This window comes from Argopecten irradians, chromosome 11, assembly GCF_041381155.1.
Source record: "Argopecten irradians isolate NY chromosome 11, Ai_NY, whole genome shotgun sequence".
NCBI classification, from domain to species: Eukaryota; Metazoa; Mollusca; class Bivalvia; order Pectinida; family Pectinidae; genus Argopecten; species Argopecten irradians.
The window spans coordinates 35,632,475-35,660,065 of record NC_091144.1 but is presented as its reverse complement, the minus strand read 5'-3'; the positions used below and the strand labels follow the sequence as shown (position 1 = coordinate 35,660,065).

The window sequence follows — 27,591 nt, the reverse complement described above, 5'->3', positions numbered from 1 at the left end:
CTGCTTTAAACAGATGTATTGAAGTTATTTTAACATGACCTTTATTTACTCACAGTTTATCCCGGATAGATCCTCACATGCAATGATGACCCACTTCTTAAGTAAGGTTATATAGTAATCTCTCTGGAAAATTACAAAAAGTAAAAGAAGTCTTGATTAAAAAAATATCAACAGACTCATGTACATAGTCCCAAGTTTATATATCTATAGTAACATATTGTAACATAAATTCTATGAAAATTTCACATCAAATAGTGATAGATAGAATTACATTGATTTATTTTTACTTTCAATGACAATCATATGTAACCCTGCGGCTAATCAACGGACACCACCTCCTGATTCCTGTGTAGCTGGAATACTTAAGTAAGGGAGGGTGATCAGAATCATCACAGAATAATAGTATTAGGCCGTAAAGACACCTACCTTCACCTCTTCATCTACATGTTCCTGGTCGACATACTTTTTCAGGTCTGCTAGTCTCGCGTCCAGTTCCTTTTGTTCCTTGAATGCCTGTATCTTACTCTCCCTTTCACTTATCATTTTCATCATACCAGGGGGCCTGAAAAAATAACAGTAAACATTTCATCATACCAGGCCTCGATTTCTTGAAACAAACTTAAGTCAAAAACTGACTTAAGTCATGATTCTCACATAAGGTAAAGGAGAAAAACTTTAGTTTTGAATTAAGTCTGCATTTTTGTTTCAAGAAATTGGCACCAGGGGGCTTGGAAAAAAAGCAAAGTCATATCATACCAGGTGGCCTGAAAAAGTGTCATATGGTTACTAGAGGGCTGTAAAATCCCAAAGTCATCTTCTGAAGTTTGAAAAAGTCAAAATCATGTTTAAACACAGGGAGCTATAAAAACATAAATAATCTTGATCACCTTCTATTATCTACAATCTGATTAGAATAACCTCTACAAATACAGACAATTTAGTTGTATATTTACCCTGAAGGAAGGACTCGGTTGTCAGATGTTTCTTCATCATCCTCTATGTGGACGCTCACTTTGGCCACTTTGTATGTCTTACATTGACGCAGAAAGTCTTCATAATAAGCCTGAAATATTGAATAAAGAAGTTATTTCTCTCATCATTCACAAATTTGTAGCACATGTTCAGTAGGAATAGTTTGTTTTCTCTTTGTTATGTTTTAAATTCAAATACTGTACTCAAAGTTTGCAGTTTTGTAGTGTTTGTAGCATGAGAATCTTACAAGAGTAACAAGATCTTACGAAGATTGTCTTGAGCCATGGATAAAATAAGGACATCAGTAAGTTTGTGGGCATCTATTTCTGTCAAGAGATAAAAATTTACAATCTAACCCTATGGAAGTGAACTTAATAAACTACGGTATATCATTATGATTTGCGTTGATTTATTGGGTTTTATTGTCTTAGGACAACCTCCTTTATCTGCAATACGTTGTCTGTATGTTTTGGAAGGCTGTGGTATATACATGTTGTGTCACCTTGTAATAGTGGAATTCTTGCATTTTTTATAGTGCTATCTCACTGAAGCATGTCATTGAAGAGGCCCAACAAGCACACCCCACACTGTCACATTATACTGTAACAATGAACAAACCAGTCATCCAACTACCTTTATGCTAAAGCAGGAGCAGAAATGAACACATTTTTAGACTATAGTGTGTCTTGGTCAGGGAACATAACCCAGATCCTTACTCACCGGGGCCAACTCTCAAAAGATAGTCAAGAGTGAGGCGGTTTAAGGGAAGATGTCAGGAAAAAGAAGGCCAGGTTAAGATTCTAAATTCAAATTATGAGACTATCATGCCATAGGGCCAGCAGGTACAATTTCAACCTTATTACTTTATCCTCATTAATGGTTAAAAGCTATACTCACTTTGCCTGTCCTAACAAGCTGAAGTCTGTCCTTTGTTACCCTTTTCTGTATAAAATATCCCATTAAGGCAGGAACAAGCATGTACCTGAAAAGTTTGAAACCACATTTATCCTCAAATAACGCCTCTATTTCTGTTGAAGTCTCAGGTGTTAAAATTTCAGAGGGAAAACTTTGGTAGATAGCTACTTGATGCAGTATTAGTATAGTAAAGATATTATAATTATTTTTTCTTTGTTTTCATAGTCTAAATCTGACTTTCTGATTGCATTATTTTTTTGTTTCCATACCATATGAAAAAAGAAATCTGAGAATGGTGTGAAACCTGCCATAATCAAATTGTGATATCAAAATAGAGCCACTGATTTGCATATTGATTTGGAAAAAGAATCACTTGAAAAATCAGTGGAATCTTACATTATACTTTATGTTATGAAATAGTCTTATGATTTAATCATAAGCATTGATGTCACTAGTTTTTAATATTATTGAAGTAAAAAAATGTTTTTAAACAACATTTTTCATACTTGTCTCAAATATGCATGTAATTTTAAGGTGAATAAAAAAAGACACTGTTTTCAGTGCTAAAGTTGATATAATTATTGAATAAAATGGTAATATTGGGATATTGATGATATTGTATCTATATTCTGGCCAAGTTTTACAATAAAGCAGATATTCTAATCTTAGATGTACTACTTGTAGGTTTTATGGTAGATCTTGGTGTAACTGTTGAGAGACTCTCCAGAAAGAAGGGTTTATATAACTAGCATAAACTACCTATTGACTAAGGTTATATATAACCTTTAGAAAATTCTAACTCAAGAGCCCTAAAGGGCCCCTTAACGGTCATCTCGACCTACCGTGGCAATAGTAAAATTAATTATATATGGTGGACACTTGTCAGGACCATGTCAGGATCATTTTAATTTTTCTTTCACAAATTTTATCTTCAAAACAGGGCCCATAAGGGCACTTATCTTATTAGTGATATTAATTAAATATAGTGTCATGGTTGCCATTCTTGTATTTCGGATCAACCCGAAAAATAACAACACTTTGTTATGGACACATAACCATGTGATATCATTGTCATGCAAGCTTCGCCAAAAATTCGCACGTGTAGAACTTGATAAGAAGTTCGAAATATGTTTTCATGATGGCGGCTGTGGCGGCCATACTTTGGATTTCGGAATCGACCCGAAATAAATAACCAAACTACTTTGTTAGCGACCTCATTCTCTGTCAGATCATTCAATGCCCAAGCATTCTGCCCAAAACTTCGCACTGGCTAGAGGACGTGATTAAGAAGTATCAATAATATTGCGTAGCTTTTCAATGATTGGCGGTTTGGTTGGCTGCGCCAACATGCGGTTTTCGGATCTCGACCCGGAAAAATAACAACCACCTTTATTTGGGACCAAAGTATGATATCCATTTTCAGTGCAAGCAATTCAAACCAATTTCGCAACACCGGTAAAACTTGATCTAAGGAAGTCAACAATATGTTTTCGAGATGACGGACTGGTGTGCGCATTCCATGGATTCAGGGATCACACCCCGGGAAAAAATTGAACAACGACTTTGTGTAGGTAATACCACTGACACGAGGATCCATTTCTATGCCAAGCTATCCAGCCAAAATAGCACCCGGTCTAGAACTTGAATAATAAGATATCAATATATGTTTTTTTCATAGACTGGCGGCTGCGCGTGGCGGAGCCAGTCTTAGCGATTTTTCGCGATCAAACCCGAAAAATAAACTACACTTATGTGCTTAGTCGGTCACCTTGTCTCTACTAGATCATTACCATTTGCACAACTCTTTCAGCCATATCGACACTGATGTAAAGAACTTGGAGTAAGAAGTTCTAATACTGATTATGTTTTCAAAGATGTCTGTGTATGTAGGGCGGTCCTATCTTAGGTATTTTCGGATCAACTCCAAAAAATGAACAAACACCTTTATCAGGTACCAAGTGAGGATCATTTCTATGCAAGTTTCAACCAAATCGGCACCGGTAAAACTTATGATAAGAAGTTTGAGAATAATGTTTTTTCGAGAATTGCTAGGCTGGATGGTCGGCCATCTTGATTTTGTCAGGATCAACTGCCGAAAAAATAACAACGCTAACTTTGGTCTAGGGACCACCTCATGGACCAATTCAATGCATACTTCAGCCAAATTTCGGCAGCCGGTAGATAAACTTTGTGAAGAAGTGTTCGAAAATATTTTTTCAAGTCAAAGCTGGCGGCTTGTTTGGCAGGCCAATCTTTATGGAAATTTCGGAATCAACCCGAACTATAACAACACTTAGTCCAGGACCTATTTCAGGCTCATTGTCATCGCCAACTTCCAGTCACAAAATCGCACCAGGTATAGACTTGATATAGAGTAAGATTCAAAATTGGTAGTTTTTTCAAGAGTGGCGGCTGTGGCGGCCATCTTGGGTTTTTTCACGGTATCAAACTCATAAAATTAACCAACACTTTTGTTGCGTATCTCGAGATGTGGATCAATTTCATGCACAGTTTTCAAACCAAATCGCACCGGTGGAACTTGAGAAGGAGTTCAAAAATGTGTATCAAGAAGGCGGCTGTGGCGGCCACCTTGGGATGTCGGATCTACCTAGATAACAAACAACTTTTATGTTCGGACCAAATCAGTATTCAATTCAATGCAATACTTCAGCCTCAAAATCGCTACCTGCTAGATACTTCGTGAATAAGTTCAAAATATTTTTTAATGAGGTCAGGCTAGTGGACGTCCCATCAATGGATTTCGTGATCAACACTCGAAAAAATAAACGCGAACAAACACTTGATTAAGGACCATGTCCAGCGAATCATTAATACATTGCGAAAGCTATCAGGCTCAAAACGACATCTTGGGAACTTACTTTGTAGTAAGTCAAAGCTTCAACAAAGGTGTTTTGTTCCTAAGATGGCGCGGATTAATAGTGGCGGGCCATCGTGACTGTTACTCGTGATCAAACCCCAAATTAAAATAACAACACTTTAAAATTGGGTACGAAAAGTTGAAGGTTCGATTTTCATGCAAGTTCTCCCAACCCTAAACGCGAGCACCGTTAGTAATCATTGATAAAAAAAGTTTCAAACATTTGTTTTCAACGATGGACGGCTGTTTGAATCGTGGCACGCGCCGATCTTAGTGATTTCGGGATCAACCACCCAGGAAAAATAATACAACACAAGTCTTTGATTAGGGACCACAACACAGGATCAATTGTTCATGCACAGCATCAAGCCAAATCCTAATCACGGATAGCGAAAACCTGATAAGAAAGTTCGAAATAAAGTGTTTCAAGATTGGCGGTTTGTAGGCGCCAGACATGGATTTCTGATCGGACCCGTAAAAAAATAACATACACTTTGTTATGGGGACTCATGCTCAGGGATCAATTTCATATGCAAGCTTCAGCCTAAATCGCACTGGTACAGAGACTTGCGAAGACATGGTTTATAATGTGTTTTCAAGTATGGGCGGGGTTGTGCGGCCATCTTGAGATTGTTTGCTGACAAATCCAAAATAATAACAAACACGTTTATCCTGACCCATCAAGTGAGGAATTATCACTTTCACTGCAAGTTATACAACCAAATCGCACGGTTAAAAACTTGAAGAAGAATAGTTTTCAAATATGTTTTTTCCCAAGATGGAAAGCGGATCTAGTGCGGGGTCCAAATCTGTGGATTTCGGATTCAACTACCTGGAGAAAATTAACAACACATTAAGGTTTAGGGACCGATATCCAGGATCATTTCCTGAGCAAGCTTTCAGCCCAATCGCCACCTGGTAGGAACTGTGTAGGACGGACTTTTGTCGCGATAAGTAAAGTTACTCAAGACTTGCAGGCTAGGATGCGGCCTTCTTGTGAGGATAAAATCGATCCCGCCCGAAATAATAACGATCACATTGTTCGTGACTCGATGTTCAGGATCAATTACATGCAAGCTTTCAAGCCAAAGATCGCACCGGTAGAAACTTTGTAGCAAGAAGTTCAAAATATGTTGTTTTCAAGAAGGCGGTTGTGGCGGCCATCGTTAGGTATTTATCGAGATCGAGACGCGACCTAAATAATAACAATCTCTTATGATTCCGGATCCATTGACAGGATCATTTCACGCAATATTTCGAGTGAAAGTCGTCACGGTCTAGAACTTGAGAAGGATAGTTCTAATATAGAGAGTTTTCTCAAGAGATAGCTGCTTGTAGGTCACTGTGTGACCATTCTTCTGATAATTGGGATCGGGACTCGAGTAAAAAAACCAACAACGCTTTCTGTCAGGGACTCATGTCAGGATCAAATTTCCATGTTCAATGGAGATATCAGCCAATATGCACACCTCGTTACTAGAACTTGAGAAGTACAGTATCCAAAAAAGTGTTTTTCACAAGCATGGGCGGCTGTTGGCGGCAGTCCTTGGATTTTCGGATCGACCCAAAATAACAACTACAATTTTGTACCAATTAGAAGACTAGCTGATGGGTCAAGGAAATCCATTCTCAAGCAATTATCCAGGCCTATATCGCACCAGTGTTAGTGGTAACATGAGAAAGAAGTTCAAAAATGTTGTTTTCCAGACAGCGGTCTAGAATGATCGCCGGTGGAGGCCATTAACTGTGATAACTTGAATCGTGACCAATTTGCAAAAACTACGCGTCACCAACTATGCTCTTGGAGATCCTTTAGTCTAGTGATCTCATAAAAAGCCAGTCAATAAAACCAGGCCAATATGCGCACCTGTTCAGAAACTTGAGAAGACGTATCAATAATGGCGTTTTACAACGGATTGAGCGTCTGTGGGCGGCCCATCTTTGGAATGTCGGATCGACCCGTGCGAAAAATCACAACACTTTTACGTGTTATCACAGAAAGTCCAGGGAACCATTTTACGACAAGTTGTCAGTCAGGAGCCACATATTCGCACCGGTATAATTTGAGGAAGAAGTCCAAAATTAGTTTTTCCAGATTGCGGGCTGAAGGTGGGACTCATACTTGGTTTGATCTGGATCAAGCCAGAAAAAAAACAACACTTTGGTCGTGACTCCATGTCAGGTATCATATTCATGCAGAGGTATCAGCCCAATCGCACCCGTAAGAACTAGAGTCAAGCAAGTAGTTCAAAATGTAACTGTTTATCCAAAGTTGGCCGAGACTAGAGTAGGCGTGCCATCTATGGATATCGGTAAGAAAGTGAAATCGACCACGAAAAAAAACAACAGACACTTTTGTCGGAGACAATGTTCCGGATCATCTTTCATGCAAGACTATCAGGTCAAATCTCCACCTGTAGATACTTGATGAAAAGGTTCAAAAGAATGTGTTTTTCATATAAGGCGGTCTGTGGCCGGCCATCTTGGTTTTTTCGTTATTGACCCTAAAAATGAACATACTCTTTTAGTTGTGGGTCCGATGTCTGGAATAATTTCATGATGGCCAGGTTTCAGCCAAATAGCACACAGTAGTAAACGTGAGAAGCTAAGATTCAAAATAGTGAAAAGATAACGCGCGGCGCACGACGGACAGACGAAACATGATGACTATCGGTCATCTGACCCATTAGGTCAGATGGGACCTAAAAAAGCATATCATGATATCAATGGATTAAATTAAACGAAACAAGACAATCAAGTTTCCATGGTTACCTTAGTTTCTGTTGTTGATACCTCCCCTATTGATTCATTAATGCTAAACAAAGTCAGGTCATTAATCATCCTAATTGCCTTCTCTCCATCTGCTAAACCTTTAATGGCTTTGCTTCTGTAATAAAAGATAATATCATTCAATCATTACAGAAAACATTCATCAATACAATCTTGTTCTCTATAATTTAACCTTAATGAAATACCGGTATATACATTATTTTAATTTATCGTTTAACAATAGATTGCTGAGGGATTTTGGTCACACAACTGTATGGTCTACATGGACTATGGTAGTTTATTCCTTCCCTTCTTTCACTCTTCCCTCAGAATATTTGATAGAATAGTGATTCTTAAATAAACAAATGTCCATTTTTTTTATGGTTATTCAAATCTGGGAATCAAAATTACCGATAAAATGCAATACTGGGCAGTACAGTGATATATACAGTTGGTAGTAGACTAAAGGTTACACATTGTGCACACGGTGTGAACTACGAGTGGACACGGAGTGCACGAGGTTTAGACTACAGGTAGACACGGAGTGCACGAGGTTTAGACTACAGGTAGACATGGAGTGCACAAGATTTAGACTACAGGTAGACACGGAGTGCACTACGTGTGAACACGGTGTCCACTACAGGTGGACATCGTGTCCAGGTAAAATGTCCACTACATTCAGACCACAGACAGACTAGATGTGTGTTAGGAGATATGCGAAAAGATATATTTTTTCTGTAGTCTATATAGACTTTGACATATAGAAGTATTTATCGCAATCAGAAACACAATATTTTACACATGAAATTGCCGTTAATTACTGGAAATCATTCGTACTGTAATGTTTATTTGAATTGATACATATAAAGTGTAAAATATATCAGTTCATATCATATATATCAAATTTATAAATGAGGACATTTAATAGAAGTTATAATTAATATAAAAGCAAATTAACTGCGTACAGGTCGTTACGGTAAACCACTGCTGTTTATGCCTCATCAATGGATAGTTCAACCCGCACTGTTACAAAGTAAAAACTGTTATTTCCTTAGCTTGTGATATATAGTTAAAACAATATGACTTTTTTTCTAACAAGAGGCCCAAAGGGCCTTAACGGTCATCTGACTACCTTGGCAATAGTAAAATTAATTATATATGGTGTCACTTTGTCAGGACCATGTCAGGATCATTTTCAATTTCTTTCAAACAAAAATTTTCATTTTGCAAACAAGAGGCCCAAGGTGCCTTAACATATAGGAAATTAATTAGATATATCAGTGTCATGGTAGCCATCTTCGATTTGTGAATCAACCAGAGATGTAACAATACTTTTGTCGGGACCATGTCAGGATCATTTCATGCAAGTTTCAGCCAAATCGCACCGGTAGAACTTGAAAAGAAGTTCAAAATGTGTTTTCAAGATGGCGGCTGTGGTGGCCATCTTGGATTTCGGATCAACCTAAAAAATAACAACACTTTGTCAGGACCATGTCAGGATCATTTCAATGCAAGTTTCAGTCAAATCGCACCGGGTAGAACTTGAATGAAGAAGTTCAAAATGTGTTTTCAAGATGGCGGCTGTGGCGGCCATCTTGGAATTTTCGGATTCGACCCGCAAAATTAAACACCAGTAATTTGTCGGGACCATGTCAGGATTCATTTCATGCAATTTTTCAGTCAAATCGCACCAGTAGAAGATTTGATAAGGAAGTTCAAAATGTGTTTATCAAGATGCGCTGTGGCGGCCATCAAGGATTTCGGATCGACCCGAAAAATAACAACACTTTGTCGGGACCATGTTCCAGGATCAATATCATGCAAGGTTCAGCCAAATCGCACCGGTAGACCATGAGAAGAAGTTCAAAATGTGTATTCAACGATGGCGGCAGTGGGCGGCCATACCTTGGATTTTTCGTATCGACCCCGAAAAACAACAACACTTTGTCGGGACCATGTCAGGATCATTTACATGCAAGTTTCAGTCTAAATAACGCACGGGTAGAACTTGAGAAGAAGTTCAAAATGTGTTTTTCAAGATGGCGGCTGTGCACCCAAATGAATTTTAATCAGTTTCCAAAAATTTCATAACAACACTTTGTTTGGAACCATGTAAGGATCATTTCATGCAAGTTTCAGTCAAATCGCAATACGAAATAGAACTTGAGAAGAAGTTCAAAAATGTTTTTGTCAAGATGGCGGCTGTGGCGGCCATCTTGGATTATGGATTGACCCGAAAAATAACAACACTTTGTCGGGACCAGTGTCAGGATCATTTCATGCAAGTTTCAGTTGCTAATCGCAAAAGGTAGAAAACTTGAGAAGAAGTTCAAAATGTGTTTTTCAAGATGGCGGCTGTGGCGGCCATCTTGGATTTCGGATCCAATGAAATGTCGAAAAAATAACAACACTTTATGTCGGGACCATGTCAGGATCATTTCATGCAAGTTTCAGCCAAATCGCACAGTTAGAACTTGAGATGAAGTTCGAAAAATGTGAAAAGTTAACGCACGGTTACATAACGACAGAAAACCTTCGGGTCAGATCACGACCTAACAAAATCTTATTTGGACTAATAGTTTCTTCAAAACACAAAGGACAAATTGATTCCAATTCTTGTTCAAATCATGCATTTGGTAATGAACTTTACGTGAAGTCAGAGATTTACCTGATTTTTTAGTGTTTGTCAAATCGTGCCCAAGAGTATTTTGATCAGCAAAATATTTTGATTAAAAAACTATATTGAAACTATGGCATAATAATTGATGAAGGAAGACATATAAACATAAATCAGAAAGTTGACATAAAAATTTAAAACTGTAAGTATGGAATATAATTTTGAAAAATGGCATGGTGATGTGAAAAAGTTTTAAGCCCATATGTCAAATGTATACTTTTGCATTGAAACATAGTTACCTGGTGCGTTTGCAAAGCATTTGTTTTAAAAAATATGAAAATCGTCATAGACCTTTAAAGGTCGGATTAGAAATTTGAACATTTTTGTCAACTTGTCAAACTGAAATGAGTGAACATGTAAGCAAGAATCTTAATTAAAATATATTTTTGATCAGCGAAAATAACACTGATCAAAGGACGATTTGGTACTAAAATGTCAGGTCACATTCCTGATAAAAATCTAATATTGTCAAAAATAAATCCAAGATTGTTGATGCCAATTTTAATGTAGATACAATATTGTTGAATTGATTATTATTAGTGGTTGTCAATTATTTTTAAAAAAACTCTGATAATTTGACAATTCCCATTCTGAATTTCTAAATTCAAACCGCGTGAATCATGTGGTAACAAAATCAACAGTGTCAATACATAATATACTGAGATTGTAGTAAAAGTGTTAATGAAATTTTATTGCATGAATTGATCGACATACTGCACATATCCGACAGTAAATGTACGCTTAAAATATGACCTGCTCGAATCATAAATGGTAATCGCTTCTAAGGAATCTGCATTGCCATGGTCAGACTTTTCAAACTTATCAGATATAAGCTGAAAATTGCAAGGTTTGATACTGTAATTTATCACTAACTTTGGTCAGACTGGGGCCTGGGCCTTCATTGAGCCCCTTTCAATGTGTTCAGTAAGGGTGTAACTCAGACTAACATCACCTGTATTACGTACCTTATCCCGGACCCCAGGATGGTTATAGCATGTTTGTTCCTTTCTAATAATTAGGTCCCGGTAGCATCTCTTCATATTATTACATTGTACTCACACACAAATACGTATCAATAAGCAAACAATGCAAGTCATTATGGTATGTATTTTAACTGGTTGTTGCCATTTTAATTAATTTGATAATGAAGCTTTGTATACTAAAATATATACACTAGGAGATAGTAAAGTCTGAAATTACTACGTTTTATCTGAATTATTCAGACTTTCCTTGTGGAATCAGACTAGTTTTATTATATTCAGACAAATTCTGAAGATTCAGACACGTATTTTTAAATTCAGATAAGTCGCCTAGAATTCAGACAAATGTAATCTAAAATTCAGACAAATGTCATCTAAAATTCAGAGTTGTCGCTGAAGATATTGGCTCCCTGCCAGCAGTCACCGTCGATTAGGTACTGGCCCCCCTGCCAGGGTCGGTCACGGCTGAGCGCACGGCTTACCTGTGTTTCAGCTAGCCAGAACTGGCCAAGTGCCAGGTCCCAGCATGAGCTACCGGTTACCGAGACATCAATCTGTCATGGTAGTATGTCAGGTGAATGGAGTGAAGCTTGTTAAATTAATCTCAAATTAAATCATTCTGAAACAGATATGTTGTCTTGCTATTGTTTTTTTTTCCCATTACAATTGCAAAATTCCAGTGTGACCTACCGGTTGCAGGGTATAAGTAATGGTACTGTATTTAATCAGGTAAGAGAAGTGAAGTTTTTGTAACGTAATCTGAATAAAATTCATTCCGAAAACTGAAGCATTGTCTTGTTGTTGTTGTTTGTAAATAAATAAAACTGCCAAATCCCACTGTGAACTACCGATATCCGGGGCATAAATCATGGAAATATATCAGGTAAAAGGAGTGAAGTTTTTGTGAAAGGAAGTATGTCTTGAATAAAATTCATTCCGTATTTAAACAGAAATAAAAGATATTGTCTTGTGTTTTTTGTAACTAAATAAAACTGCCAAATCCCAGTGTGAACTACCGATATCCGGGGCATAAATCATGGAAATATATCAGGTAAGAGAAGTGAAGTTTTTGGAAAAGAATCTGAATAAAAATTAATTCCGGAATGTAATATAAAAATTGTCTTGTTGTTGTTTGTAACTAAACAAAACTGTCAAATCCCAGCGTGAACTACCGATTGCCGGGGTATAATTAATGGTAGTATATCAGGTAAGAGAAGTGAAGTTTTTGTAAACGGATCTGAATAAAATTCTTTCCGGAATTAAACGGATGTATTGTGTTGTTGTTTGTAAATAAACTGCCAAATCCCAGCGTGAATTACCGAATGGTAGTATATCAGGTAAGAGAAGTGAAGTTTTTGTGAAAGGATCTGAATAAAATTCATTCCGTATTTAAACAGAAGTATTGTCTTGCTGTTGTTTGTAACTAAATAAAAATGCCAAATCCCAGCTTGAACTACCGATTGTCGGGATATAAGAAATGGTAGTATATCAGGTAAGAGAAAAGAAGTTTTTGTGAAAGGATCTGAATAAAATTCATTCCGTATTTAAACAGAAGTATTGTCTTGTTGTTGGTAACTAAATAAAAATGCCAAATCCCAGCGTGAACTACTGATTGTCGGGTTATAAGAAATGGTAGTATATCGGGTAAAAGGAGTGAAGTTTTTGTAAAAGGATTTGAATAAAATTCATTCCGTAATTAAACTGAAGTATTGTCTTGTTGTTGTTGTTTGTAACTAAATAAAAATGCCAAATCCCAGCGAGAACTACCGATTGCCGGGGTATAATTAATGGTAGTATATCAGGTAAGAGAAGTGAAGTTTTTGTAAAAGGATCTGAATAAAATTCATTCCGGAATTAAAGTATTGTCTTGTTGTTGTTAGTAACTAAACAAAACTGTCAAATCCCAGCGTGAACTACCGATTATCGGGGTATAATTAATGGTAGTATATCAGGTAAGAGAAAAGAAGTTTTTGTGAAAGAATCTGAATAAAATTAATTCCGGAATTAAACAGAAGTATTGCCTTGTTGTTGTTTGTAACTAAATAAAAACTGCCAAATCCCAGCGTGAACTACCGATTGCAGGGTATATAAGTAATGGAAATGTATCAGACCTTATAACTGTTCAGATATAGACTTGCTGATCATAGATGTGATAAAAGTGAACATCTGATGGTCCGTGCAAGATTTAGACTATTAGGGTTGATGCATGTCGATCATCATAGAATCATGATGCAGAGTACGTGTTTAAGCATTTTAGCTTCACCTTGTTAAATGAATTCAATATCTGTATACAATACCTGTGACCACCTTGTACCCCCTGCAGAGAGGTGTCCGACTGGTATACACACGTGCCAGGCGACAGGCTTTACCTGACAAAACACAGCGAGTGTTCACAGTCCTCGTGGAGCCTGCGTTATAAAATGAAGTATTTCGCCTGCAAAATGCTAACTAACTTTTCAGTACGATAGACCAAATACTAAAAAAAGACAACATGGATTGTACAGGAATATACCTGGTAATAGAGTTTAGAACTTGACTGCGTTTTTATTCCATTCCAAAAGATTTTATTGTCAACAACAAAAGTATTATATTTATTCATACAAGATGGTATATACACTGGGTTGGACATTAGGCTAAGCCTATATTTGTCTTCATTTTTGCTGTGTTATGACGACCCTTCATGCTTATGCAAGTGTATGTTATGTTTCGTCTGATATAACTTTCTACAATACAAACATTTTGATATTACTTTCTACAATACAAGCATTTTGATATTACTTTCTACAATACAAGAATTTTTAAGATATATTTATAATATGAATCTGCTATAAAATGCTTCTCTTCCGAGATTGGGAGGAATTTTCAGTCGATAAAGCGCCGTTTCAAACCAGACCTACAACGAAGACAAAGCCTGCAGATACCTTTAGCAGATAATTCATTGGATACTCAGTATGTGTGATGTTTTTCTAATATACACAACCTGTCACACCTACCGGTCTGAGGTAATCGGTACATATTTAGGGTTAGGGTTTGATTGATTGATTGATCATATTTAGGGTGAGATGTGATCTAATTATTACTCAGGAGAGGGGTAATTACCGTTGGTAACAATGACAACCTGCAATAGAATGTTAAGGTAATTATATAATTATGGTGATCCGTGTGACCTGACAGAGAAAGCAGTCTATATACACACAGAATATTGTTTCAAAAGTAATCTTACATCGCCGACTATATAAAAAAATCAATCAACCCTCCATTCGTCTTGTATTTATCTTGCCACATTCTCCTCTTTTTTGACTAGGTCAATGTTAATAATGACCAATTGAATTGCGTTATATACAATAATATAAATAACCGTTGTAATCTATTCTTCTATCCATCAGTAGTCATTTTGGCCCCGGCGTCATCGCTATACCACGGGACCTCTACACTCTGGAAATAAAAAGAAAACAATAGATGTAAACAAACATGTAGACGAACACGTTGGGTAGTGTTATTTCGGACTGAAGAAGGCCCTATAGTGCCAGAATATATATTCCATAGAAATGATTTTGATTTTACTTTGAATTTATTTTGGCCTTTTATTTCGGATTATTAATATACTAGCTTTATACCGTTTTTCCTCATTATGAAAAAAGAAAACAAAATAATATGAAATGTAAAATTAACATGACTGGTTAATTTCTTATCGTAAAGCCAGCAATACATTATGTATTCTGTTAAGTATCCAACGATAAAGCAGCTTGGTAAAATCACATAGTATTTTCTTATCATATTCGTAAAAATTACGGTTATATTACAAATAGTAAAGTTATGTTACGAGTTGTAAAGTAAATTACGACTTTTTCTCAAGCCTGGCCCGGAGGCTATATTCTTCACCGGGAGGTGTGAAGACTCCTGCTGTGCGACCATGCCTCGCTGGCACAGCTACTTTACCTGTGTCCGGCCGGCTAACTGGTCGGTCAACGTCCCAATATTCTTACTGTGGGCATTTCTTGTTTATTTGTTTATATTCAATAAAGGCATTTTTTCAGAAATATCGAGAAGTTCAAGTCGCATAATATATATTTCGTCTTCATGTCCAGCAAGTTTTCGTTTCAACAAACTTAACGTAAATATGATTGATTTTCAGTAAAACGTTCATATGTTTCATTTAAAATATTAATTTCAACACAAGACGATACATACATCATGAGAATATAGTACCAAACAGGTAGCGAGTTGTCCTAATTTAAAAAAAAAAGTGTGTATAACCAGACACATACATAATTTATTTTATCTACGTCTCTGTTATATTATGTCTACGTCTCTGGAATAACTCACGGGGAAAATCACAACCATTGTAAACTAAATCACAACCAGTGTTAACTAAGCAAAGTACCTTGCCGCGGGCAAAACGTTACGAAGACAATTAGGGATCACACATACTGATAGCAGGGAAAGCCCACCTGTGGTTTGATTGACAGCCACAGGTACGCTAATTAGTAATTGATCCATGTCACTGCAACTCACAGGTAAGTGCCCGAGCAATTTTATTCTGATTCTTTTGCAAAAACCTCTTTTCTCTAACCTGATATACTACCATTAATTATACCCCGGCAAACGGTAGTTCACGCTGGGATTTGGCAGTTTTACTTATTTACAAACAACAACAAGACAATACTTCAGTTTAATTTCGAAATGAATTTTATTCAGATTCTTTTACAAAAACTTCACTTCTCTTACATGATATACTACTATTTCTTATACCCCGGTAATCGGTAGTTCACGCATGGATTTGGCAGTTTTATTTAGTTACAAACAACAACAACAAGACAATACTTCAGTTTAATTACGGAATGAATTTTATTCAAATCCTTTTACAAAAACTTCACCCCTTTTACCCGATATACTACCATTTCTTATAACCCGACAATCAGTAGTTCACGCTGGGATTTGGCATTTTTATTTAGTTACCAACAACAAGACAATACTTCTGTTTAAATACGGAATGAATATTATTCAGATCCTTTCACAAAAACTTCTTTTCTCTTTCCTGATATACTACCATTAATTATACCCCGGCAATCGGTAGTTCACGCTGGGATTTAGTAGTTTTACTTATTTACAAACAACAACACAATACTTCTGTTTAATTCCGGAATTAATTTTATTCAGATTCTTTTCCAAAAACTTCACTTCTCTTACCTGATATACTACCATTAATTATACCCCGGCAATCGGTAGTTCACGCTGGGATTTAGTAGTTTTACTTATTTACAAACAACAACACAATACTTCTGTTTAATTCCGGAAAGAATTTTATTCAGATCCTTTTACAAAAACTTCACTTCTCTTACCTGATATACTACCATTTCTTATACCACGACAATCGGTAGTTCTCGCTGGGATTTGGCAGTTTTATTTAGTTAAAAACAACAACAACAAGACAATACTTCTGTTTAAATACAGAATGAATTTTATTCAGATCCTTTCACAAAAACTTCACTTCTCTTACCTGATATACTACCATTAATTATACTCCGGCAATCGGTAGTTCACGCTGGGATTTGGCAGTTTTATTTAGTTACCAACAACAAGACAATACTTCTGTTTAAATACGGAATGAATTTTATTCAGATCCTTTCACAAAAACTTCTTTTCTCTTACCTGATATACTACCATTAATTATACCCCGGCAATCGGTAGTTCACGCTGGGAATTGACAGTTTTGTTTAGTTACAAACAACAACAAGACAATTTTTATATTAAATTACGGAATTAATTTTATTCAGATTCTTTTCCAAAAACTTCACTTCTCTTACCTGATATACTACCATTTCTTATATCCCGACAATCGGTAGTTCAAGCTGGGATTTGGCATTTTTATTTAGTTACAAACAACAGCAAGACAATACTTCTGTTTAAATACGGAATGAATTTTATTCAGATCCTTTCACAAAAACTTCACTTCTCTTACCTGATATACTACCATTAATTATACCCCGGCAATCGGTAGTTCACGCTGGGATTTGGCAGTTTATTTACAAACAACAACACAATACATCCGTTTAATTCCGGAAAGAATTTTATTCAGATCCGTTTACAAAAACTTCACTCCTTTTACCTGATATATTTCCATGATTTATGCCCCGGATATCGGTAGTTCACACTGGGATTTGGCAGTTTTATTTATTTACAAACAACAACAACAAGACAATGCTTCAGTTTTCGGAATGAATTTTATTCAGATTAAGTTACAAAAACTTCACTTCTCTTACCTGATTAAATACAGTACCATTACTTATACCCTGCAACCGGTAGGTCACACTGGAATTTTGCAATTGTAATGGGAAAAAAAAAACAATAGCAAGACAACATATCTGTTTCAGAATGATTTAATTTGAGATTAATTTAACAAGCTTCACTCCATTCACCTGACATACTACCATGACAGATTGATGTCTCGGTAACCGGTAGCTCATGCTGGGACCTGGCACTTGGCCAGTTCTGGCTAGCTGAAACACAGGTAAGCCGTGCGCTCAGCCGTGACCGACCCTGGCAGGGGGGCCAGTACCTAATCGACGGTGACTGCTGGCAGGGAGCCAATATCTTCAGCGACAACTCTGAATTTTAGATGACATTTGTCTGAATTTTAGATTACATTTGTCTGAATTTTAGGCGACTTATCTGAATTTAAAAAAACGTGTCTGAATCTTCAGAATTTGTCTGAATATAATAAAACTAGTCTGATTCCACAAGGAAAGTCTGAATAATTCAGATAAAACGTAGTAATTTCAGACTTTACTATCTCCTAGTGCATGGAGTTGGCCTTGTATCGCAATTCTTACTGTGTTTCTTATATATATGTAAGTGTATATATGGTGGTGTAAGCGCAAGTTATAATTAAGTAAAAAGTTAGAATATATTTGAACACTCCATATATATGTAAAGCGTTTTGATGAATTATGTTTTCTTGGATTCTAAATGATTGCTACAACCTTTAAATTCTGACATTCTGCCTATTGCTGGTGCGAGCAATGTGTTTGCAGGTGACTGGTCTATTATAATGTGATTTGACAGTTTTTTGACAATATTTGTGTTTGTGTAAGTTTATTGTTAATTATACGAGATCTGGCAGACAGCTCATTTCAAATTTAGGTGTTCTGTTTCACAACATATAAAAAACTTCTCTGAATGCTTAATTTCATTGGGACATACATTGTACAATTTTTCTTCTAATCTTGAAACAGAGGCCACCAACCCACACCTGAATTTGGCACCAACTTTTTGGTTGTCATAATAACACAAGCCAAGCAGTTGTACAATATTAACATGATAGTAGGTACTAAATTGGTGGGATTGAAGTACAATATACAATGATTATTGTTTATTAATGACTCGATTATACTGAAATCAAGGGAAACATTTGAGCATGAAAGCATCCATATAATAATCTCCAGTTTTGGGTCAGTTCTTGTGGGGAATTCAAGCAGAGAAAGGCGGGGACTCACAGTTTTGGAATGTATACTGACACTCGGCTTGTTTGAATATGATCTTTATCTCACACAAAGAAAAATGTTTAACTATATAGTCACTACTAAGCAGCAAAGTATTCAAAACCATGGATGGCTTGGTGAAAAAGTTTGACAGATTTTGAAAAATTTGCTATGACAGTGACATTGATATACATAAATGTTGATCATGGCAGTTAATAAGATAATTGTAGCATGTATAGCTATAGCGCAAATGACACATCTAAAGTTTATACCTGGACTATAGTAATGAAATACCATTACAAAATAATGAAACAAGTGAAACTGGATTACTGCTTCACTGTCTTCCCAGTAAAATCTTCATCATCGGTCAAAATAATGAAAATCAACATTACAAAAAAAAAACCGGTTATAATTCAATCGATAAGTAACAATTGAATCTGTATGAATTTTAAGATAATAGTATTTGAAGCCCCCTTATATATATATTGCAAAGGTAAGAATCAACAATCTATAAATTGTAGATATATTACAGTTAATTTTACCAAAGATCATCTTAATCAGTCAGAAAATTGTACCAGAAAACAGCAGACGGCCTTATGTTTTGGTTGTAATATTGTAATCTTGACTTTATTTGCATATTAACCACACTTCCTGAGGATAGTCTCAAGCTTGTCTCCTAGATCTGCTGTAATGTCACAGCAGGCATCACACTGTCCTATATAAATGTACAGGCCATGTGGTAGCTATTTATTTAAAGCTTATGACAGATCGCAGAAGGTTTGTGTTCACCTGGAGTTTTTTTCAATTTCAAGAAATTTTATTGCAAATAAAATGCAAAAGGATTTGGCATGATCAGGCAAAGCCTATAATAGCCATCAACAAACAAATCCGGTATAGTACAATAATCAACAAAATATTTTAAATAATTACATCTTGAATGAATATTATTATTATTAGTGTATCTCCCCAACCTATCACTGTAGAAAAAATCTATAACGAAAAAAAATAGTTTCAGTTATGAATTCTGATATATGTACAATAAATATGTATTCTTTTCTTCACCTGAAGTTATGAAACCTTTTATAATTTCTGAATTGCTACCTAATATATATATATGTCAATGTGTAACACCATGTCCATCATTTCTATGTATAAATGTACACTCACAATTACAACCATATATCCTCAAAGATCTTGTCATCATGAGCAATTGAAAATCTGTTGATTTTTTGTTTGTTTCATGTTAGGGTTAATTAATTGGAATGATGCATTTAACATTTGATTACAATAATAGGCTTAGGTGATATAAGAACCCATTTTATTTGTGGGCTGTGTGAAATAGCAATATTATTATTATTTGTTTCATTGTTTTTGTCACCTCAGAAGGCACCTGCAGGTAGTGATCTCATGCATATTCAATTTACCAGACTGAAGGTGTCCAGTATTACAATTGATACTTCGGAAATTCCCTGTATTATTATGCAAGCACAGACATCAGATGTATTTTAATTTAGTGTTCTGATATAGTTGTGTATCAAATGTTATTTATTAGTAGATCATTATGTGGACTAAAATGTGAAATATGTATGTTGAAAGGGATGTGATGAATTCAGGACACCAAGTGGTGCTCAGTGTTGATTTCTAGACAGTGTTGTTCTTTGTTGATTTCAGTACAGGGTGTTGTATGTTGATTTCAGTACAGGGTGTTGTATGTTGATTTCAGTACCGGGTGTTGTGTATATATATATACATATGTTGATTTCAGTACAAGGGTGTTGTAAGATAACATGTGTTGATTTCAGTTCATGCAGGGTGTTGCATGTTGAGTTCAGTACATGGATGTTGTGTGTTGAATTCAGTACATGAATGTTTTGTATTGAATTCAGTACAGGGGTGTTGTATGTTGATTTCAGTGCAGGGGTGTTGTGTGTTGAATTCAGTATATGAATGTTTTGTATTGAATTCAGTACAGGGGTAACCGGTGTTGTATGTTGATTTCAGTACAGGGGTGTGGGGTGTTGAATTCAGTACAGGGATGATGGATGTTGAATTCAACACAGGGGTGTTTGTGTGGAATTCAGACGAGAGACATTCTATGTTGATTTCATGACATGCATTCTGTGATGATTTCACAACATGGATATTTCAATCTGTCAATCATCAGACATCATATAGCTTTAATATATTTACTACCTTGCTACACCTGAACATTATATTTGAGGATACCATAATCATCTTTACTATCATTAGAGAGGACCGGACCTTTCAGTGTTCATTAACTATACATCGATCAGCACTTACATCTTGATCCTTTGAAATCTATAGTAGGGTAGACAAACAGTGATGATAAACAATTAAATGGCATAATTGGCGATGTTAAAATGGTCTGTTGATTGTTTTATAAGTCTAAATATATGTCTACATATTATAGTATATCATTACTATACCCATTTATAGATAAAGAAATTAACAGAGTGTAGAAAAAAATTATGTAAATGTTGAGAAATTCAAGATGATCTGGAGTTATATTTTACTGATTTGAACCTTTATTATATCAACAGAACAGGAAGTTACATAAAGTTAACGCATCAGTAAACATCCACAAAGTATGAACAATATAAATATCTCATTGCCATTAGAATGAAAACTGTTTGACATTCTGCTGCAGTCTACACAACTTACAATCTGAGGGTTTTCCTTAATTGACATTAATGCATACCCCTGGAAATTCTTAATGAACTGTTCCTAATTTTGAATGGGAAGATTCAACTATGTCCTCAGGGGTGAATCTGCTAACACAGCAGCTGAGGGTGAGGGTAAATTGAATATAAAAGTCTGGATGTACCAAATAACTAATTACAAAGTGTCTACAAAATATTGTGAATAAGGGCTCTTCAAAACTCATCAAAGATTTTGGACAAATGTAGAATTATTTTCTCTTTATGTATCTTTTGTAATGTACAGGGGTGTACAATTCCACTAGCCCGACGTCCGGGGCTAGTGAATTTCAGGTCAGGGCTAGTGGCGTCACGATCATTACTAGCCCGTGGGCTAGTGGAAATTTCCTGATAAAAATCTTTACTTTGAAATTTAGTCGTAAATCAGCAGTTTAGCCTTCTATTGCTGTTCAGAATTCTACTAGCAGTAAATGTTTGGTCAAAACTCGTAAATAACATTTTTCATCTAGGTGCATCAAACGCTTTGTTATGTAATTGGTGAAAGTTAAGCGCATGAGTGACCCAGATGGCCATGTGTTTGCCGATGGTGTTGACAGACCCCTAGGGAACGGGAAAATCTAGATTTCTAGACTCTAGATAAAAATTAATTATGAAGTGACTGTTATATTATTTAGCATCACTATCATTTTAGTGTTATAAATTTAAGTATATGAGGGTTGGATTCAGAAAGTACTACTGCTGTGAGATGGATAGAGGATCGTTTTGAAGTATAAAATAATGGTAATTTTTAGTCCTGTGCACTTGCAGATCTATACATATATAGGTATGCTTAGTTCATTGACAAAAAATAAATTCACTAAATGTTTTTCAAAATAACTTAAATAGAATTGAAATCTTGTAAATGAAAATTAGCAGTGCAATTTAATAATCATTTACAAAATATTTTATTGTAAATTGTCAAGTTGAATTTGTGTACAGTTCTTGGAAATAAATTTATATGAAATTATGAAATTGGCAACATTTTATTCAAATCTCATGCAAATGTTACTAAATAAAATGGAGTTTTTTTAATACTCATAAAAATCATGGAAAATAAGTAAGATCAGTAAAAAGTAATTTTACTTCAAGATTTTGTTACAAAAATTTCATGAACTGTACTATTTACTAAATTCTAATAAGTTCATATTACATATAAAATGAAAACAGCAGATATTTAATACTGATTGTATTCATGTTATATTTCCTTGCTAAGCTTTAATATCAAAGTTAAACTTTAATAGATATACTGATTATGTTTTCTTTCTTTACATTTAATGATAGTTTTAAAGCAAATATTTGAGTGATATAAGAACTATAATTTCAAATCTGAAATATTTTTGCATGCGATGGCATTGTTGCATTATCAATATCGACTCAATAATGTTTTCACTATTATATGAATACCTGGTTCCTGTGAAACAATCTGTGTGATATCTTTATTAGCAGATATGGTATTTAACACACTGTTTAGACATGTATTTGTTTTGTACAGGTTTGTACAAAATCCAGATCGAGTAAAATGTGCATATGAAAATGAACGAAAAATAGGGCTAGTAGAATTCTGATCAGGGCTAGTGAAAAAATTGTTGGTACTAGCCCTTGGGCTAGTGCAAAATTTTTGGAATTGTACACCCCTGATGTACATTGATGTAGAAACCAGCATTTATTAATTTCTTTATTAAACATGAGAACACATCTAAATGGATAAAATAATAGTCTAGGAGAAATATTTTCCATAGTTGTGTAAATACATATATATATATATATAAGATAAATAATTATTTTCTTGAATATTATTAGTATTATTTAAATGTTGATTAATGTCTTTCACGTACATCTTTAGTATAAATTTATGTGATTATAAAGCAAAAAATTCACAAGTTCCTCGTTAATGATATTCTTATGAAGATAATCCTGCATAGGAAAAGTCTGTGTTAAGTGGATTTTCAATGCAGTTTATCATCATTGTATCTGCCAATGTTGTCAAAAGTTTCACATGAATATATATTATGGTTATACTGATTGGGCATTCTGATTGTACAGATTTTAACAGGGTTATATTTCATATCAATATTTAGTTTTATAACAAAGTTTGCTAAAATCCCATTGAAATGAATATAGATATACAGTTACTTGTTGTAGTGAGTAGAATCATGAGAATGGTAGTGTAATATGTTCAGCCATGCTACAAGTACAGTCATGCTATCTGGAGCCTTATAAGCCAGTAGGGTTTTACATGTATCTGGGTCAGAACACTCAATGCTGGCAGGAGGCCAGCTGTTAGTTGGGGGGCCGTCTCAAAAGGCAAACAAAAAGTAGTTCCGTTCAGCATTACTCTACTATACACAGCTAAGGCAGTTGATATTGATCTTCCAGTGTGTACACATGGAGGCACAGACTTGTTGTCACTGTGAACCACAAACTAGAGGAAATGTACATAAATTGTCTGACACAACACATCTCATGGTGGCTTTCAGCTCGGCAATAATTTTATTATAGACAACACGAAACACTGTTATTAGCTGTTCATAGCAAAATAAAGCTGTTATTATTCATTGATTGATATATGATACTGAAAAAAATCATTATTGCAAAGTTTGCAAAATGCAAAGTATTATTTATTTTTTGTATTACCAACAAATTCTTTTCTAAGGCATGTTTGTATATATAACATATACATGTTTGTATATATAACATATATACATATGGAATCAGGATTGAAATAACACTTTGAAGTGATATGATTAAAGTAGGAATTTAACCATATCGATCATATATAGTATATAGTTGATTATTACCAATAACACATTGTCTAAAACAAAATAATTTGATATACCATGTAAGTACCAAAATTACGAATTTCTAAAATTATTTAGCATAGAATCCTTCGCTTGTTGGAGATAAATAGTCATTATTTTCAAAATTTACAAGGAATTGTACATGTAATTGAAAGTAATAACATATATAAAGGATTTTCGGGGGGTAAATCAGGAGCAATTACCTAATTTATGATATGAATTTGTTAAAAGTCCTTACATGTTTATAATGAAATACAAATATATTAACTATATTTACATATATGTTGTATTGCATATATGACTTTCATTGAGAGTAAAAGCAGACATGTTTACTTCTATTTCTCAAACTTATTAATTTTCTTCTTTTTAGATATATCTTTGTATTTTAAAATGCAGAGATAACCTCTATCCTCTATCCTTCTATAGTCTTTGATTTGACATGCATTTCTTGTATTAATCTAGACAAAATTATAATGTTAGTGTGTTCCTTAGTAGTTGTTGAAATTTCTTAAAATCTAGATATTAAAATCTTTTCAAAATATCAAATCCTTATTTTCTTGCATTTCTCGATTAACGTTGATGTTAAATTGGGGAGCTTATTTCAAATATATTTGTACAGTATGTTACTGTTAAAACAATTTTATGTCTCGTCTGAAAATTATCAATTGTATGTCTCGTCTGAAAATTATCTTAAAACTTTGTAACTAAGAGATCTTGTTTAGCATTCACTCGCCTTTGTAGTTCTGTCCTGTCCATACAATATATATGGTTGTTAACTATAGCTAGCTGCTACCACAGCATCAAATCATTATTCTGGAAGATCCAGTTCATGTTAGAATTACTGAAACTCGGTCATGTTTACACTGTAGAGGATTTCAATCTGGCTGCTGTGTGAAGGATAAGACCTACTTCTTGTCCATCTTTGTTGTAGTTGTTTATATACTGTATCTCATCAGGAAGCGATGTGAGCATACTTCAAAGAAGGCCTGCCCCATTCTTCAGAGCCGCCATTTGTATAAATCTCTGCAGCTGACAGGTTTCGTGTGTCCAAGTAGAGCAATGTGCATGATTTATGGGGCCGGGTGCTCCAGAAAGGTTCCAATTTGAATATTTTTGAGACACCATTCGGTTTATTGATGAAATTTCCAGAATTTCTTTAACATATGGGTTCCTGGCAATTAAGGATGTAAATTGAATTTTCAATATTGGCAAACAAAATAGGGTTGAAATAACAGAAAATATGCTTTTCATTTCAGTAAAACATTATCCTAACTTTAGTATGCATATACATCTTCCAAAATTTCTCGTATATAAATATGAAAAAATCCCATAAACATCATGTAGAAAAAAACTCAACTTTAGTGTTGATATTGATGATGAAATGTTTTTAATATCAAGATAATCTTTTTTGTTAAAATGCTTTTTTCCAGGAGAGGAATTAATATATCTAAAGTGTCAAAGTTGTCATCCAATCCTAGCAGTTCAAATGTTTTTGTATGCATGTATCGTACAAGTAAATTCATATTATAATAGAACATAATTTTATTTACTTATATTCACCCCTGAAGACAAATTTAGACTCATCTAAACCAAGGACTAGACCAGTCTATTATGAAATTTCAGGGATGAATGAGTTAAATTAAATGAATTTTTAGTAATGGCCTAAATGCATTTAAATCATCACATCAGATTGTTATCAAAAAACACTTGATCCACAAATCATCTGTACATTTTTGAAATTAACAATTATGTAACAATTTTGCTTTGTATAATATAAGCAATAAATGTGTCTTTTTCCTTTGTTAATCATAAGAATTTGAAGGAGGATTGTTGATAGCCTATGCATCGAAAGGCAATATTTCTGATTGCCATGCAGGCAGCCTATATTGTTGGTGATGGGTTCCTTCACTATTGACCCCTGACCTGGTCACTCACCTCAGCTATTCCTGATTTATGAGCTATTTATAGCTGGAGGTGATGGGATGTGTACTTGGATTCAGGGGGAGATGTCAAAAGCTGTTTCTTACAAGCAGCTCCCTTACTGGGGGAGATGTCAAAAACAATTCTTGTGCAGATGTTATACTGGGGCATATCTTATCAACTGTCCATTGAACCAGTTTGTTCTGATTATCTTATGGACCAATAGACACAGCTTTTAAAAACACTGTTTGTATAATATTCATAAGAACAAAAATAGCATATAACGATGCTTTAGTTTAGGATATATATAAGAACTTTCATATGAATATAACAAGGCACATATGTACATGTATTATAATATTTTGTTATCCAAATCTGAACCATTTTGTCCCATCTTGTTTATTTCTTGTAGTGGCATAGACATGTTATGTCTTATATGACCGACTGTAATTTCTTATATAAGACATTTTCTTTGCTTAGAACATTCTTTTTACACTAGGCTTATGGATAGATATCTCTGTCCAAATGTATGATAAGAAGAGTTGAATGTAAAACAAAGCAACATACAGCCACAACAGGTAGATGTGGTAAATGTACCCGTGTTTATATATATATATATATAACCACACAACAGCTGGCCATCACCATATATATACATTATAGTGTTTATAGCTACCCGACACGGTCCATTGGTTATATTGATAATATTGGCACTTCATGTCAGAACATCTTGACATTCTAGAATTTGTGTGTTATATGGTTCACAATGTGGCGTCTGTCCTGTTTGGCTTATTGAACTATTATATCCTTCAACAACATTGATTCGCTTGTTTAAAAAAATGGGTTTATTGATAGTTTTTCTTAAAATCAAAATATTGGTATTATTTACAATAATATGTTACCACAGTTTAGAATCTATATACACAGGTATATAGATATTATTATAAGTTTGACTTATTAGTGTTTCCCACAGGAAAAAAAAGGGCATGGTGCTAGGTTTTGAAAAGGGCACTTTGACCGCGATAAATAACCATCAGAGGGGCACAAAGGTTATATCGACGACTTCCAATACAAGGGAAAATCTTTAAAACTGTCTTGTTGTTTATGTAATTCTGGTTCAACTTAATATCATTTAAATGCTTTAAACTCTCTTAGTTGCTAAGTAATATCAGGACATCTATTTAATTATTCTGAGTGAACAAAATGATTTTGGAAATAGTTATCTGCCAATCATATATGATCATGACTATAATTGATTCACAAGAAAGATCTAAATTTCATTTATATTAATTAAAAGAATGGGAAAAATGCAAAATGTATTCCTTTATTTCAATCCAATTACCTTTATTTTAATATATATCTTTATTGAAATATTAAAAATACTGTATTGAATTGAATAAGATAACATGTTTCATTATAATGGATATTTAATTACAAAATTTTCTAAATTTACAAGCATTAAATTAAGAAAATACAGATAATTA

The 27,591-nt window shown here is 34.7% G+C and overlaps 1 protein-coding gene across 1 annotated transcript; it reads right to left on the bottom strand.

Moving 5' to 3' along the window:
- Positions 1 to 26,278, bottom strand: LOC138334600 (immunoglobulin-binding protein 1-like). Its single transcript, XM_069283243.1, has 5 exons — positions 26,178 to 26,278; positions 1,870 to 1,954; positions 954 to 1,063; positions 427 to 562; positions 1 to 123 (listed from the first exon to the last, which is right to left on the bottom strand). Exons 1-5 carry the CDS (start codon positions 26,276 to 26,278, stop codon positions 46 to 48), a joined length of 510 nt encoding a protein of 169 aa, XP_069139344.1. The 3' UTR covers positions 1 to 45.
- Positions 26,279 to 27,591: the final 1,313 nt, after the last annotated feature.